The sequence below is a fragment of the Argentina silus genome, assembly GCF_951799395.1.
Source record: "Argentina silus genome assembly, chromosome: 15".
Lineage (NCBI taxonomy): Eukaryota > Metazoa > Chordata > Actinopteri > Argentiniformes > Argentinidae > Argentina > Argentina silus.
The window spans coordinates 2,079,021-2,094,361 of NC_139669.1; the positions used below are offsets into that span (position 1 = coordinate 2,079,021).

Sequence of the window (15,341 nt, forward strand, 5' to 3'; positions counted from 1 at the left end):
GTGTGTGTGTGTGTGTGTGTCTACAGGAGCTGCAGAAGCAGGGGGAGAGCTTGGTGGAGACGGGAGGCAGGACTGCAGTCGTGAAGGAGGGGGATGAGCTGAACACAAAGGCAGCAGCACAGCACTCTCCACCCACCACAGGTCTGAGCATAGCCGTCTGCTAGGATACCACCGTCTTAACTGCTGCTACCCTGACCCCTAGTGGTGGAAGTTGTATACCCCGCTGAATCCTATTGATATGATTCATCTGGCTGATTTGAAATCTGGAATCGATTGTATATACAATACCAGTCAAAAGTTTGGACACACCTTGCCAAGAGTGTGCAAAGCTGTCATCAAAGCAAAAGGTGGCTACTTTGAAGAATCTAAAATCTAAAACATATTCTGGTTTGTTTAACACTTTTTTGTTTACTACATTATTCCATGTGTTCCTTCATAGTTTTGATGTCTTCAATAGAAAATAATAAAAAAAAATAAAGAAAAACCATTGAATGAGAAGGAGTGTCCAAACCTTTGACTGGTACTGTATATATATATGTCTGTGTTTGTTATCTCCAGAAGATAAGTAACTATGGGAACTGCTGACCCACATTGAATACCATATCATTTGTTATTCTTATGCCTTCAGATTCCCAACCAACTACAAAGGAGCAGACAGAAGTGTGTGTGAATACCACAGCGACTCAACAGAATGCCCCCGGCCCTGTCCAATCAGAGAAAACCGCACCGCAAGTCCAACCAATGATCACACAGGTGAGAACACCTTCCGACCAAGTCAACCAATCACTGAGCCGATCGCAATCCCCGTCTTATGCATACATCTAAACTCTGACCCCAGGTCAGGGAGACAAGCCAGGAGGTGCTGATGAGGACAGAGGCAGACACAGTCTCAGCTGATCCAGAGCCTGCCAGAAACAAGCCACCTTGTGAAGCACCCACAACAGGTAATCACAGCCTCCCTAGTAGGCAGGGATAGACTCCCTGGTGAGGAAGGGAGAGAGGTACAGTGTTGTTGGTAAGGATAGATTGCATGCAGTTTGATGATGCAACAGCAGGTGATGGAACGAGAATCCATTCTCAGAGCAGAACCTCCCTGCTTCTATTCTTTCAGACTTGATTTCATACAGCTTCTCTGAGTTCGGCTATCACTTCCCACTCTTTCCTTTTCTGCCTCCCTAGCTGGCTGTCTGTATTTCTTCTAGAATGGGCCAAAGCTTCTGAAACCTGCAATGGCTAAGTTGTTTGAAATGAGTCAATAATTGACATTTGACGTTCGACAATCGTGGGCGCTAGAAGATTCACTGCTCCCATTGCTGCTCTGTTGGTTTTTCATCCCAGCTCTTGGTCTTGATACTTCTCTATCTATCTATCCCTTCCTTCTCTCCTTTCCTCACCCCGTCCCTCCCTCCCTCCCTTCCTTGCCCTCGCTGGAGCTTTAGAGCTGGCTAACAATGCTCGGTCTCCGCCGGCAACCGGTAACCCTAAGTTACGCTCGGAGTTCTTCACCCCACCAGGTAAACTGCCCACTGATTGGACGAGCCTGTCTGTAACCCCCCTGGGCTCTCACCTACAGGGTTTCCCCAGTGCTTCCCCAGGGGCTGGGAGACAGCATCTGAAACCCGGTCCTCGTTTCGTCATTTCTCCTTGGAGGCCGGTGGATCTCATTTTATTTTTTGTCTCTTTTAGTGTTTTTGATGGTTTCCATGCTCATCACAACCTTCTTGTTACAATTCACATTGAAATGAGTGTGCAACATTGTGGCCACGCCATAAAGTAGCCTACATATGAACATTTGTTGGTTGTGAGGGGCTTTTTCAAGCATGTCGTAATTTTTCAGTTGCCATTTTGATTTTGGTGCACTGCTGCAAACAGCTTTTCTAAAATGGAAACTGGGGCATTGCAGGCCGCTCTGTAGTGACAAATGCTGTATATCAGAGTTATTTTTGTAGAAATGCGCTCACCAACTACAGTCTTCTACCTCATACATCTTTGCTAAGCTCCTTCCCCTGTCGCCCTGCTTTGTCTCTCTTTTCCCCTGTCATCTTTCCTTTCTGTTCTTCATTCCTTCTCTCCGTTATATTCATAAAAGAATGAGTTTTCCCATGTATTCAGCTTAGTCATTTAAATGCCAAAAGCCCCCCAAGATAACTATCACTATCATGTGTTTCTTTGTTTGAAACTGTCTGGTGCATCATGTGTTTCTAACTGAATGTCTTTTCTACCCTGTTGTCATTTCAGAGGGCGCGGAGAAGGATCGTGGTAAAGTGAGTAAACTTGGACCTTACCTGTCATTTTTCCTGGTTCTCAGAGGGGCTTTTACTGTTCTCATCTGGTTTGACCTGTGACCCACAGTCCGACATATAATGCATCTCATGTAATGCATTACACCTTATTGTAAGGCTTGGTGACATCATATTTCCGTATTTATGAAATATGACTTATTTTGTTTTAGTCTTAAAGGCATACTTAAAGGAATAGTCCAAATTGAAAAGGCACTGGTTTGATCCACCAGATGAGGACGCTGTAGAAAGTGCCCGACACTACTGCTCTCTCAGGGGAGGCTGGTGGAGGTAGAAATCAGAGGCTGGGCTTATTGTAATGCATGGAATGGAATGAGAAAGTGGTATTGAACACTCCATTCCTCATTCCATTCCATGCATTACTATGAGCCCAGTCCTCCGATTCCTACCTCTACCAGCCTCCCCTGGGCTCTCTTGTTCCTTCACCTCACCACTGTCTCTCTTCTCTCTCCGTAGTAGGATCCCCTTGGCTAGCATGGGAGTAGTGGTGTTGTGGTAGACCAACTGTTTCTGTCTCCTCCCTTCCCTTGTACTTGTGGATGTGTGTCCGGTGTGTGTGTGTCCATCGATATGTGTGTATGTGTGTGTATGCGTGTGTGCATGAATATGTGTGTGTGTGCGCGTATGTGCGTTTGTGTGTGTGCCTGTGTATGTGTGTGTTTGCGTGTGCTTGCGTGTGTGTGCATGGGTGCGTTTGTGTGTGCCTGTGTGTATGTGCATTGCTGCGTGGTTGCGTGTGTGTGCGTGCATGCGTGTGTATGTTTGTGTGCATGCTTGCGTGTGTGTGTGTGTGCGTGCGTGCTTGCGTGTGTATGTTTGTGTGCATGCTTGCGCGTGTGTGTGTGCGTGCGTGTGTGTGTGTGTGTGCGTGCGTGTGCGTGTGTGTGTGTGTGTGCGTGTGCATGTGTGTGTGTGTGCGTGCTTGCGTGTGTATGTTTGTGTGCATGCTTGCGTGTGTGTGTGTGTGTGCATGTGTGTGTGCGTGCGTGTGCGTGTGTGCGTGTGCGCGTGCCTCGGTGGGTACTATCAGGTGTCAGCCCCAGTGCTGCCCCAGGCTCAGCGGGGTGACCGCTGGTCTTGGGACCCGGATGAGGAGCGAAAGCGTCAGGAATTGTGGCAGCACGAGCAGGAGCGCATGCTGCAGGTACATTAACACCAGCTAGGCCAGAGGTAGCCTGAGGGTCCGCCTGCTGCTCACATACAGGAACATGGCCTGAGTCGGCTTGCCGATTAACACGAGCCAGGCCGGGCTAAGCTAAGCATGCTGTTCAGCAGAAATCTAAGTTTTACCCAGCCCTCTGCTTCACATTCATTAACAAAAGCTAGCATTGCACAACCTACATCAACCAAAGCTGGGCCAAAGTTTGCAGGCAAAGCTAGCTAGTTAGCATGCTACCCTGGTTACAGTGACTGAATTATCCTGCACCCCAAAGCGCATCGTACAGCCCGCAGCTACATTAACCAGAGGGTGACTAACTGTCTGTCTGTTAACTGCCACCTACTAACCACAGGTCAGTTTATATCCTATCTGCCTGCTCCAAGTCACAGCCCAGTCTGCTATTCACTACTGTTTCCACAAGGTGGCAGGACTGCACAGTGAAAGACATAACGCTTTAGCCAACATCACGGATGCGTCTCACGCTCACCAGTGTGTAAGTCCTGCGTATCCCACACCCTCAGACCAAGGCTGCTGCTGCTGCCAGCCACCCTCGCTCTCCTCCTCCGTCCCCCCCCCCCCCCCCGCCCCCCAACGCAGGGGGCATCTCAATAGTCTAAAGTGGGCCTCCTCTCCTTCTCTTCTCCTTTCTTTTATTCGCGCTGACTGACTGATTTAAAATAACTGTTTCACTGTTGAAAGCAGATCCCCTTGATAGGCATACGCCATTTTGCTTTCCTGTCCTGTACGTCCTGTGTTGTCAGTGGAGTGCAGATGATGGGGAGGATGTAAGGAGAGGAAGCCATGTTAGACTATTCGGATGCTCTGACAGGGTCGTCTGGCTGACGCATGAGCCCCCTTCACAGTTGAACCCTGACCTACGAACCGCCTTGTCACTGCTTGCTGTGTGACTGTCTGTCTTGTTCCTCGTGGGTGCTGTGTTTGTGTACGCCTGCTTCTCAACGGTGCTTCACCCAGAACCTGAACTAGTACATGTCATGCCTTGAAAGATATTTCAAAGAGTCCGACCTAAAACAAGCTCGTTTTAGGGGATAGTCAGATTGAAGTCATTAGGCCTGGCGAGGGGAGGGGAGGGGAGAGGAAGGGAGGTACCTCCTCGGCTTGTTTGTGCGTCTGCCTGTCTGCTCGTCTTCTCCTCTGAGATGTGTGTGTGTCGTCTCTCTGTTGCCGTGGTAACAGGAGAAATACCAGCGAGAGCAGGAGAAGCTGAAGCAGGAGTGGGAGAAAGCACAGAGAGAGGTTGAAGAGGAGGAGAAGAGGTATCATGAGGAGGTGTGTAAGTGTGTGTGTGTGTGTGTGTGTGTGTGTGTGTGTGTGTGTGTGTGTGTGTGTGATGTGTGTGTGTGTGTGTGTGTGTGTGTGAGAGAGAGATGATGCAGGATAAAGCGAGAGTATAAAGGGAGAGAAAATATCTGTGTGAACGTGTGTATGGGTGGGCTTGTGTGAATACAATCCTTTCAAATCCCCACATTGTACCTGATAGGGGTGAGGACCTCCCATTGAATGCCCCCCCCCTCCCCCTCCCCCTCCCCTCCTTCCCACACAGGAGCGTAGGATACTGGAGGAGACGGTCGGACCCCTGACCCCCCGGTCCTCCGCCCTGCCCTCCCCCATCCGGGGGGACCTCCCCCCCAACACAGACCCCCAGGACACCATCGTCCGGTCGCTGGCCGACTGGGAACGCAAGCAGGAGCTTCTGGAGAGGAGAGAGTCGGTGAGAGGAGATGACAACATTCATGTTTATATTATAAATGAATTATATTATAATATTTTTTAATGTCCGTGGTGTCGGTCATTGTTGTCGGCATAAACATAGTGTCACTCGTCATGCCAATAAAGCAAGAGTTGTCAACTGCAGTCCCATAAAGGAGCATTACTTACATGACATCATTTTGTAGTTGTAACTGTTTTGTTACAGCTGGTATTTAGCATAACATAAAAGAGAGTGAGAGAGTATGGACCAAACACCTTTGGACTGAAATGACATGGTTGTGGTCCTGTGCTGTTCTGTTTTCTCTCTCTCTCTCCCTCTCTCCTCACCCCCCCTCCCTCTCCCTCTCCCCCTCCCTCTCCCTCTCCCTCCCTCTCCCTCTCCCCCTCCCTCTCCCTCCCCCTCCCTCTCCCTCCCTCTCCCTCCCCCTCCCTCCCTCTCCCTCTCCCTCTCCCTCCCTCTCCCTCCCCCTCTCTCCTCACCCCCCCTCCCTCCCCCTCCCTCTCCCTCCCCCTCTCTCCTCACCCCCCCTCCCTCTCCCTCTCCCCCTCCCTCTCCCTCCCTCTCCCTCCCCCTCCTTCTCACCCCCCCTCCCCCTCCCCACTCAGAAGGGAAGCAGCACGGAGAGCGTTGAGTGGAAGCGGAGGGACACAGACAGGAGCAGTGACATCAGCACAGCCGACGAGAGCCTGAAGACAACAACCAAAGGGTCAGTCGGCAGGCCAGACTAGACGATGGCCGAACCATTTCTGTTCCCTGTGCCTTTAGCACCTGTACAGATAAGATGACCTTCAAGACTATAAATGTAATGCGTAGGTACAGTACCAGTCAAAAGTTTGGACACACCTTCTCATTCAATGGTTTTTCTTTATTTTTTATTATTTTCTACATTGTAGATTAATATTGAAGACATCAAAACTATGAAGGAACACATATGGAATTATGTAGTAAACAAAAAAAGTGTTAAACAAACCAGAATATGTTTTAGATTTTAGATTCTTCAAAGTGGCCACCTTTTGCTTTGATGACAGCTTTGCACACTCTTGGCAATGTGTGTCCAAACTTTTGACTGGTACTGTACATTCATGTACACTACAAATCACTGTTAGTCCATTAGGGGTTTGTGTAGGTGTGGATTGGTGTGAATCCCTGTAGACCCCAGTTAATACAGTTAAAGTGGAATTTTACGCTGTGATCCAGTGAATTTGTATGCATTCTGGATTGACCAGAAATACACATTGAAAGGGATTTTGTGTAAGCTTCCCCTTTAAGTAGGCCCACATGTATACTAGCACATAAGGCTTTCTTATAAGTCCAATCCAATCAATCAATCAATCAATCAATCAATTGTCTGCAGCTCGTTGAGCCAAAACAGCAGTCAGGCAGACACCATCACACAGAGCCTGCAGAATGGCCAAAGAGGACCCCCTGTGACCCCTCAGCCCACACCCCAACCCCAGCCCCCCACCAAGAAGCAACAACAAGAGGTCTCGCTAGACTACAGCAAGCCCAGCCGACAGACCGGGGACAGGAGGTATGTGTGCGTGGGGGGCGATGCTTTCTATTCAGCTCTGTCAATCTGACTGGTCCATTTCATACTCGGGGATCCGGTAAGGTCGCTGTTGCATGGGTGACATGGTCACGTTGCATGTGGTTGCTTGTCATCTCTAGGTGTGGTTCCCTTGACAACACAGTGCCCAGCCCATGCAAGTCACCTCCACCTCCATGCCAATCATCTGACATGCAGCCCCCATCTCCCAACAGGTACTACTGCACCACGTACATACACTCATCTCACACCAGGGGGCGCCAAACTCCAGTCTATGATTAAGACCACAGCTTGACCACAACTGGACCGCTGTCTCTCTCTCTCTCTCTTTCTCTCTCCTCCTCCTCCTCTGTACTGTAGGTCTGTGAGTGGTAAGAAGCTGTGCTCAAGCTGTGCTCAGCCTCTGGGGAAAGGAGCGGCCATGATCATCGAGACTCTCAGCCTTTACTTCCACATCCAGTGCTTTAAGGTCAGTCCCAGTGAGGATAGGGTTTCAGTAACTAGTGTCATCGTCAACACTATGTGGTGATTTACCGCCAAGATTATACATTTGAGACTTTACTCTATTTCTTGCTGTCTCCTCTCTTTGCAAAGAGAGGAGAGTGTGTGTACACAATCTCGCAGCACTTCATTATTTCTCTTCCTCTCTCTCTCTCTCTCTCTTGCTGTCTTCATTTTGCTATTTCTCTGCCTCCTTCCTTTCCCTCCATCTTTCTCTCTCCCTCCCTCCCTCCCTCTCTCCTCTAGTGTGGGGTCTGTAAGGGACAGCTGGGGGACACCACCACAGGAACAGACGTTAGGATCAGAAACGGCCTCCTCAACTGCCACCAGTGCTACATACGCTCCCGCTGTGAGTCACACACACACACACACACACAGACACACATAGACACGCACGCACACACACACACACACACACACACACACACACACACTCACACGCTACCTATACATATACACACACAAACTTACACACACACTAGCACACACCTACCCTCCCCCCCCCACCACACACACACACACACACACACACACACATACACACTACACTTAGAAAAGCACAATATCTTCATATATTTTATGCACCCTACACAATCTCGCAGCACTTCATTATTTGTGTCCAAAACCGACGACTATAGGATGCTCACATTCATGAATGGCACATAAGTAGTTATTGTCCATATTGAATATACCTTGGTCATGCTCCCTGGCAAAATGATGAAAATGATAAATAAGCTACATGCACAGGTTGTATAATTCATAGCCTTTCACGGCTGTTTCTGCTGACACAAGAGCATTCCGTGCACAGTCGCCTTTAGAGAAATGCTTTTCTATTTACTTAATCCTATTGAAAATGATTATCATGTATCATTCGACAATTGATGGCTCTCCTTCTTTCCCTCTCGCTCCTTCCCTCCCTCTCTCCTTCTCTCCCTCTCTCCTCCTCTCTCTCCCCCTCCCTTCTTTTCTTCAGCGGCTGGCCAGCCAACCACGTTGTGACGTCGTCCGTTGGTCAGAAAGCACAAGGATAACAGAGAAGTCGTCTCCCTTCCTCCTGCTCCTTCAGAAGATAATCTACGTTCATGTGGGACGTCTGTCCGTCCGTCTGTCAAGGGTTGTGTGTCTGTCCTTTAAGGCCTGTTCCGGGACCTTTGCAATGTCTGCAATTCACTCCCCATTGAGTTGATTATTATATGGGCCAAATGTCGCCTGCCTGATGTTGAAATGTTGTGTGTACATCAAATATGGTCAGACTGATTTCACTATATGGATTTGATTGGTTCTGTATGATCACTGCTCAGAAAATCAAATCTCAGTTTCTAATGTCTACCATGCACCCACAAACAGAATAGGGAAGCCATTTTGATTCTGAGACATGGTATCTACTGTAAACAAACATGGCATCGACAGTACAACCACCTTCATCACTTCAATACTGTATAGAAAACTCCCCCCAAAAAACAATGCAATGAAGTCCAACCAATGATAATTGGCAATTAGAAAAATATTTGTGAGTCTGAAAACCCTCTTATTTTAATTAATCTCTGGTATCCAGGTTGTTAGATATGCCTTTTAGTCTTTATTTTGTAACCTTTTAATTTCTAATTTGGTTGCTAGAAACAGTTGGTAAGATTTTGAATTCAAGTAATGTAATGGAAATGTATTCCATTTGAATGACTTGTTGTCTTGTTGGGATGGTTACTGAAAGGCTTTAACTGAGTCTTCCTTCTGATTTTGATTTGCTCTTAAAACACATTTAATCCTGACACGGATAAAAATTATTGGTGTAAAATTGTTTCGCTGCTTTTATAACATTGTTTAGGCAGCTCAAACATTGTCTTCTTTTATTTCCTTTTGATTCAAGTACGATAAGAAAACAATTATACCTGTCTCTACATTACAGTAACATCACACTTCGTTCCAGCAACGTCCTCCTTTTCGCGCTTTCTTTGCTCGAAACAAATATTCGCTTACACAATGTACTTGATGTACTTGATTAGGGCTGTAACATGAATTGATGCATGCAATTTGGTTGAGCCTCAAGCATTGCCATTGCGGTTTATATGCGCATTTACGCTGCTAAACCTTTAGGTCTCTCCTCTCAACCGATCTCTTTAGAAATTTCAGCTTGAAATGTCTTGAAACATGTGCCTTAGGTAAGCAGGTAATTGCACACCTGAGGGAACGTCGCACCTCGGAAGGGAACCCACAGTATGAGGAGTTTAAACGGGAGGTTTTTGGTCGAGATGGTGCTCAAACGTAGAGGACACCGTCGAGGGCTGAAATAGCTGTTCATTGTGCTACTGTTATATCCCCATTTAATTTTACACACGTCATAGCCTACCAAACCTTCCGTTATTTTCTCATGGTTTAGTGATTTGCAGTGACATGTATAGTCTACATACAGTTTCAAAACGGAATCTATGATATGGATACATGGTTTGAAATATTTAGGTTAGGCCTATAGAAGCCCTTCGCAAAGAAAATACCATTGATTTTTTTTTTTTTTATTGTGTACTATCCGAATGTTATGATAGTATAGGCCTCGTTATACCCCGTTGACAGTGGTGATACATTTGGGGGGTAAATGCTCGGCAATATTAAACCGTTACAAAAGATAATCATTATTCGGTCTACTTGTTGCGTTGTGAAATTATTGCTGAATTATTTGAACACACTTACCAGCAATTGCACTTGTGTAACATTTGGTTGGAGAAAACGAAAGACCTGTGCCAGCAGTTGGACATTTTTAAGTCAACTTCAAACTTTTAAATCGTATGAAATGATATAGGCTATACCTGTGGTTGATATACTGTATGTAAAATGCACGTTGGCCTATACCAAATCATTTGCTTTCAAAGAATAATCCATAGCCTATACTCTTATCGGACCTATGAACCATTTACAACATGTAGCTTACAACTTGCCCTGTCTCGTCCAGGTTCATTTTTCTGATATTACAGTATTTTAAAGCTTCGGTTCTGATTGTGTATTTTTTACTTTTATTTAGGTAATGAATAAATCTCGGCTCATACTCTGCAGGGGGATCTTTGAGACAGAAGTATCGATATTGTCTTAGCAGAATGAATAGCTTGGGAATGATATACGTCTAAGTTCTGTATTTATTGTAATATTCACCTGAACACTATCCGAATATAGATTAATTTGATGTTCAAATGCAATGGCTTTATAGCATACTGTATGTTTATAAATAAAATGTTACAAAATAACTGTGCTTTTCGTCGTCATTCTGTTTAGGAAGGTAGCCAGCTACTGCAATTAGTCCAAGTACATTTTCGAATCGAAACGCCCGAGTGAGCGATTCCTTTATGCGATAAGGTGAAGCGCCTAAGCGCCAGCTCGAGTATCAGTTTGTCTCTGTCTCTCTGCACATTGAAGCTAGTGTTATCGTTTCAGACACAGACTGGTAGACCTGGTCAATGGTAGACCAGGCCTCTTGATATCGGTAAAGGTCAGCACTGCAGAGTGGAAAGCTGTTGCAAAGGCTGTGTCTTAGTGACACGGTGCTGTCCCTGGTCCTGAAATCCATTTCCTCAGTTCTTAGGCCATGACCGCATGACATGTACATTAGCTTTCTCTGTTTTAACTCATACCAATATTTCACATTGAAAGTCCATGACAATTATTATGTGACGATTCCATTGAATTGTGAATATGAAGCCGTGGACAGGGACTCAGAATTTCCAGTCAAAGTGTAAATGCATGGTTTCACTAAGTCAAATGAGTTTTTGGATTCCGAGATTTTATCTATCATATCTTCACATTCAAGTGATATTTAAAGAAAAACATGACAAAGCAACTTCGATTATTATTTTTATCATCAACAACCATTTCAATGGTACACCTGGAAAACTATGTGCACATGTAGAAATATTTCCGTCTTAAATATAAGCATTCATTACCTACATATAAATAACTTTAAAATCCTGGACAAAACATGTTACATTATGCTCACAAAATGGGGGAAATTATTATAAAATCGGACAAAAAAGACGACATGCAAATAATAATGAAATAAATACAATGTTTGCATCCATTCCCTTTTTACCCAAAATAAACTCGCCAGCGGGAACTTTGTATAACATCAAAAAGACTGCATGATCTACAAGGGTATTATGGCCTATGATCAACTATAGGAGACAATAATACGTATTAACACTATACAATTTGAGCCACAAAAACACAGCCGTAGAAAGACACACAAAACAATTACGTATTCCTGTCAGCAGTGAACTTTGTAGTACTTTGTGCCTTTTTTGATGAAATAATGATCAGTAGTGTAGATATCAACAATTTAAAGAAACGAAATTCTTCACAAGCCCTGAAACGGTATAGGCTACTCACACATAGCAAGTTGCGTCGAGAACAAACTAAAAAATACGTCGATGTCTCATTCGTTAGGGCTTAGGCTATAAGAGACGGTCGATTATACCATGAGTATCTTCAGTTATAAACTCAAAATGTTGGCTACCTGAAAAAACAAACAGTTGTAAAAATGTCCGACGTATTTATATGGCATTTGAAAGCTGGGTCCTCGGAGACAGTTGAGACGGTGCGTTTGTATGCGCAGCAATTTGTGATTAGGCCTAAAGGCTACTTGAAGTGCCAAATGACCACAAAGATGAAGAAAAAACGTGAGGCAAAAAAAAAAGTTGTCATCATCTGCATCTTTTTACAACTGCGGTTATGATGTCAGTGTCCGTCTGTCTGTCTTGTAGCATCCCTCCTTCCACAACACTTTTCAGTCACCGGAGTAAACCATTTCTCTTGTTTTGATTTTTGTCAGTGGTCTCCGCTGTATTAGAACATGCTGGTCTTTAAGACCATAGGAGTGGCTTTGGCTCCGTTCTGTCTTTGCAAAGAGGACAGTACGCTGGCGAACGGTCCGCCCAATGAGTCCGGGATAGAGGTGATGGTTCCCGGGGCAGAAGCCCAGCCTTGACTCTGTGCTGATCCACCCATGCCGTTGGGCACTGACGTCTTCCCTTGGTCCACTTGTCCGTTCCCGGTAGTGTTGACCTGGCCACCGGTTGGACTCGGTCCGCCGCAGTTGGAGGTCGGAACGGGATTGGGCCCTGGTCCTCCCGTGCTGTCCGGGTCGGTGGATTTGGCCTCTTTGCTATCCTCGTCCCTCGAGTCTGGTTTCTTTCCCGAACCGTTTTTAGCAGCTGCAGCAGCAGCGGCAGACGCGCGCTCTTGCTTGCGGAATTTGGCGCGTCGGTTTTGGAACCACACCTACAAATTGAGAAAGGGGTACGAGAGATTTAGAGAACTGGAAATAATTTAAGTAATCTTTATCATCATTTCACTAAATACTGTTGGTGAACAGTGACTGAAAACGTCGCCAAGCAGTTGCTTGTCCATGATGAGATATTGGGCAGTGTTAATATCCAAACACTTCTTAGTGGTGGGTAGCCTAATAGACAACAGTCACTTTCATCTTACAAACTGAGATACGTAACCAGTCACAAATCATCAAACAATCTTAAGTAAAATACCCTACATAATAACTATACATTTAAATCCCAAGAATAATATAAGGGTGCGTTGTACGTGATTTGCGTAATGACTAGAGTCCAGAGGACAGTGCAATCAGTTGAGTAGCCTTGGCTGCGCGCCGGACACCGTACCTGCACTCTGGCTTCAGTCAGATCGATTTTAAGAGCGAGCTCTTCTCGTGTGTAGATATCCGGGTAGTGGGTCTCGGCGAAAACCCGCTCGAGCTCTTTCAGCTGTGCGCTGGTGAAAGTGGTCCGAATGCGCCTCTGCTTTCTCTTCTCGTTCAGTCCACCGTGATCCGTAAAGAGTTTGTAGGGAACTGCAAAGGGGGAATGAAAATGTCACCATTAAACTTATTTGCTATGGTCTTATCTGTTGAGTAGCCTAATATAACGATCTGATTAGGCTACATATAATTGATATATTGTCAAATTAAATCTTAAACTAAATTAGGATGGTTTTATTTAAAATCAAGTTAGGTCATTGTATTATATTATCTGTTAGATTACTGTATGAGCCCTAAAATGATAACAGTGATGAGTTGTAATCTGGTTAATTGTAATGTTAAACTAATTGTTGCTTTGATATTGGAGTTCAAGTTTGGAAACTTGTCATAATGTTTCCATCCGTCCCGGTTGTTGCTACTGTAACTCCAATTCAGTGTCAATAATGAGCTTTAGTCTTTGGTTATCTAATTATTTTCGAAGCTTTATGTCTCATCGCAAAGTAAATAAATTATGCCTATCATTTTGGCAGCTTAAGATAATTTTGTTGGCGGTTTGGGTGTGACTGGGATAGTGTAACCCTGTAACTGAATTACCGCTTGCCTGCAATCGCTTCTAACGTGATAAATTCTTTCATTTGTGTAAGCAAATTTCGTTTGGTAAATACTAAACACATTTCCATTTTCAAATGCAATCAAGGCATCCTATATACCCTGGTAGAGACTAGGAGCGGTGAGCAAAGTTGGCGGATGCTTACCTGCGGCGTACGGGCTGCTCTGGTGGTCCCGCAGGGTCCCGAGACTGCACGACCCCGGCGTGAGCGACGGACACCCGGAGGTAGCCCCAAACGTGGTCCTGATCGGATTGTACTGAAACCCACTTGCTTGACTGCACGAGCTGAAGTCCGCATAGGCTGATGCCAAGCTCGACGTGTCCATTCCGGCCATACATGACTCGTAGGCAGAGGAATTTAGGTAAGAATACTCCATTTTATACATTTGAAAAGGCTCAGTGGATTTAGAAAGCTTCACTTCCCAGGAAAAAATGTCAAACTTGCAAATTGGATTACAAAAATAAAAATGATAAGGACGCGAGATGAGTATAGGGAGAGATGACCTGCTTGGTTTTAACTGTTTTGAAAGAGGCTAGACCGTGGGTAGATGTGCACTGCTCGGCGCCTGCTCCAAAACTGGCCTCCTTTATAGCAGCCTAGCCCTGTTTTATGAAAAGCCCCCTAAGAGCCGCCTAGCCCGAGGTCTCTAGAGCATATAGTCCTCATAATAAACTTGGCTCTTTCCGCTTGGACAATAGCAAAGCGTTTGGTCTTATTGCTAGCGCTTTTTTACATGACAATAACTCATCAGTCTATTGGGCTGGCACTGGGGGCCCGCGCTGTCCAACCTCCCTATCATTGATCCCCGGCATCTCTAATTAGAATTTAATACCACGCCATTACGCGCCAACCCCCCCCCCCTCCCCGCGCCATCCACCCTCTCCTCTCTAACCACCATCTTGCCCTTTAATTCAATCACACCACTTGGAAATAATGAAAGTTGGGTGACGATTCTCCCTGATCCAATTTTCCCCAAGCTTTTAAGCCTTTTAACCGACCGTATACCTTGGGCAGAATTTCAGATAGTATTCCCTCTCTCTCTTGCCTTCTTATGCACTGTTTTTCACTCGTTCTTGGCTTGAAGTGCGGATGCCAGAATGCTATAGCATAGATACCTTATGAGAATGTTACATGCGTAATTTAACAGCGAGCTAGACCTCAGGGGCTCACAAGAAGAAACGGGCGAATTATGATATTAAAATGGCCATTACTGTTGTTGTTGTTGTTGTTATTATCGTTATGATTACGGTATTACCATGAGTTTATGTTGTTACTATTGTTGTAACAGTGTAGCATACTATTTCATTTTTTATGTTTCTGTTTTTTTTTCTTTTCTCAAATTAGGCCTATGCTACATCAAACGAAACGAAAGTAAACGAAAATACGGTAAAGAAAAAAGAAAAAAAAGGAAAAAAAGAAAAAAAAGAAAGATAAAAGAAAAACGTTAACCAGGGGTGTAGAATGTTATGTAATGCTTTATTACAATAATTCAAATGACATTATTATATATTCAGCTATAAGGTAAAACCTATGCATTTTTTAGATGTTTTCTACATGACGCTTCATCCGCGTTATGCAGTTCAATAAACTTCTAGGGATATTTTTTATGATTCAAATGAGTTTGTAATTACTTTTACTGCATTCATTATTCCCTTTATTTGGCCAATAACATCTTTCCAATGAAAGTAACTAACTCGTGTCGCAGTCATCGGACCTCTTAGGCTTACAATATTAGCTGAGTGGTTA

At 45.0% G+C, this 15,341-nt stretch overlaps 2 protein-coding genes across 4 annotated transcripts in view; one reads left to right on the top strand and one right to left on the bottom strand.

Annotated features, from left to right (window-relative positions):
- LOC310816514 (LIM and calponin homology domains-containing protein 1-like) overlaps positions 1-10,468 on the top strand; it is a 28,994-nt gene extending 18,526 nt beyond the window's left edge. For 2 of the 3 annotated variants that reach the window (XM_083686759.1, XM_083686761.1), the window contains 12 exons: positions 27-141; positions 629-753; positions 839-944; positions 2,239-2,264; positions 4,657-4,749; positions 5,024-5,191; positions 5,797-5,897; positions 6,546-6,728; positions 6,860-6,952; positions 7,098-7,206; positions 7,485-7,587; positions 8,212-10,468. In XM_083686759.1, coding sequence (XP_083542885.1) covers positions 27-141; positions 629-753; positions 839-944; positions 2,239-2,264; positions 4,657-4,749; positions 5,024-5,191; positions 5,797-5,897; positions 6,546-6,728; positions 6,860-6,952; positions 7,098-7,206; positions 7,485-7,587; positions 8,212-8,237 — 1,248 coding nt within the window. In that variant the 3' untranslated portion in view covers positions 8,238-10,468. The remainder of the gene's footprint in view (positions 1-26; positions 142-628; positions 754-838; positions 945-2,238; positions 2,265-4,656; positions 4,750-5,023; positions 5,192-5,796; positions 5,898-6,545; positions 6,729-6,859; positions 6,953-7,097; positions 7,207-7,484; positions 7,588-8,211) is intronic. The other variant, XM_083686760.1, reaches the window with a different exon arrangement.
- Positions 10,469-12,059: 1,591 nt separating this feature from the next.
- On the bottom strand, positions 12,060-13,980 carry phox2bb (paired like homeobox 2Bb; the record flags this gene model as incomplete). Its single annotated transcript, XM_083685699.1, has 3 exons — positions 12,060-12,494; positions 12,890-13,077; positions 13,740-13,980. The coding sequence occupies 3 exons, from the start codon at positions 13,978-13,980 to the stop codon at positions 12,060-12,062; spliced, it is 864 nt and encodes a 287-aa protein (XP_083541825.1).
- Positions 13,981-15,341: the final 1,361 nt, after the last annotated feature.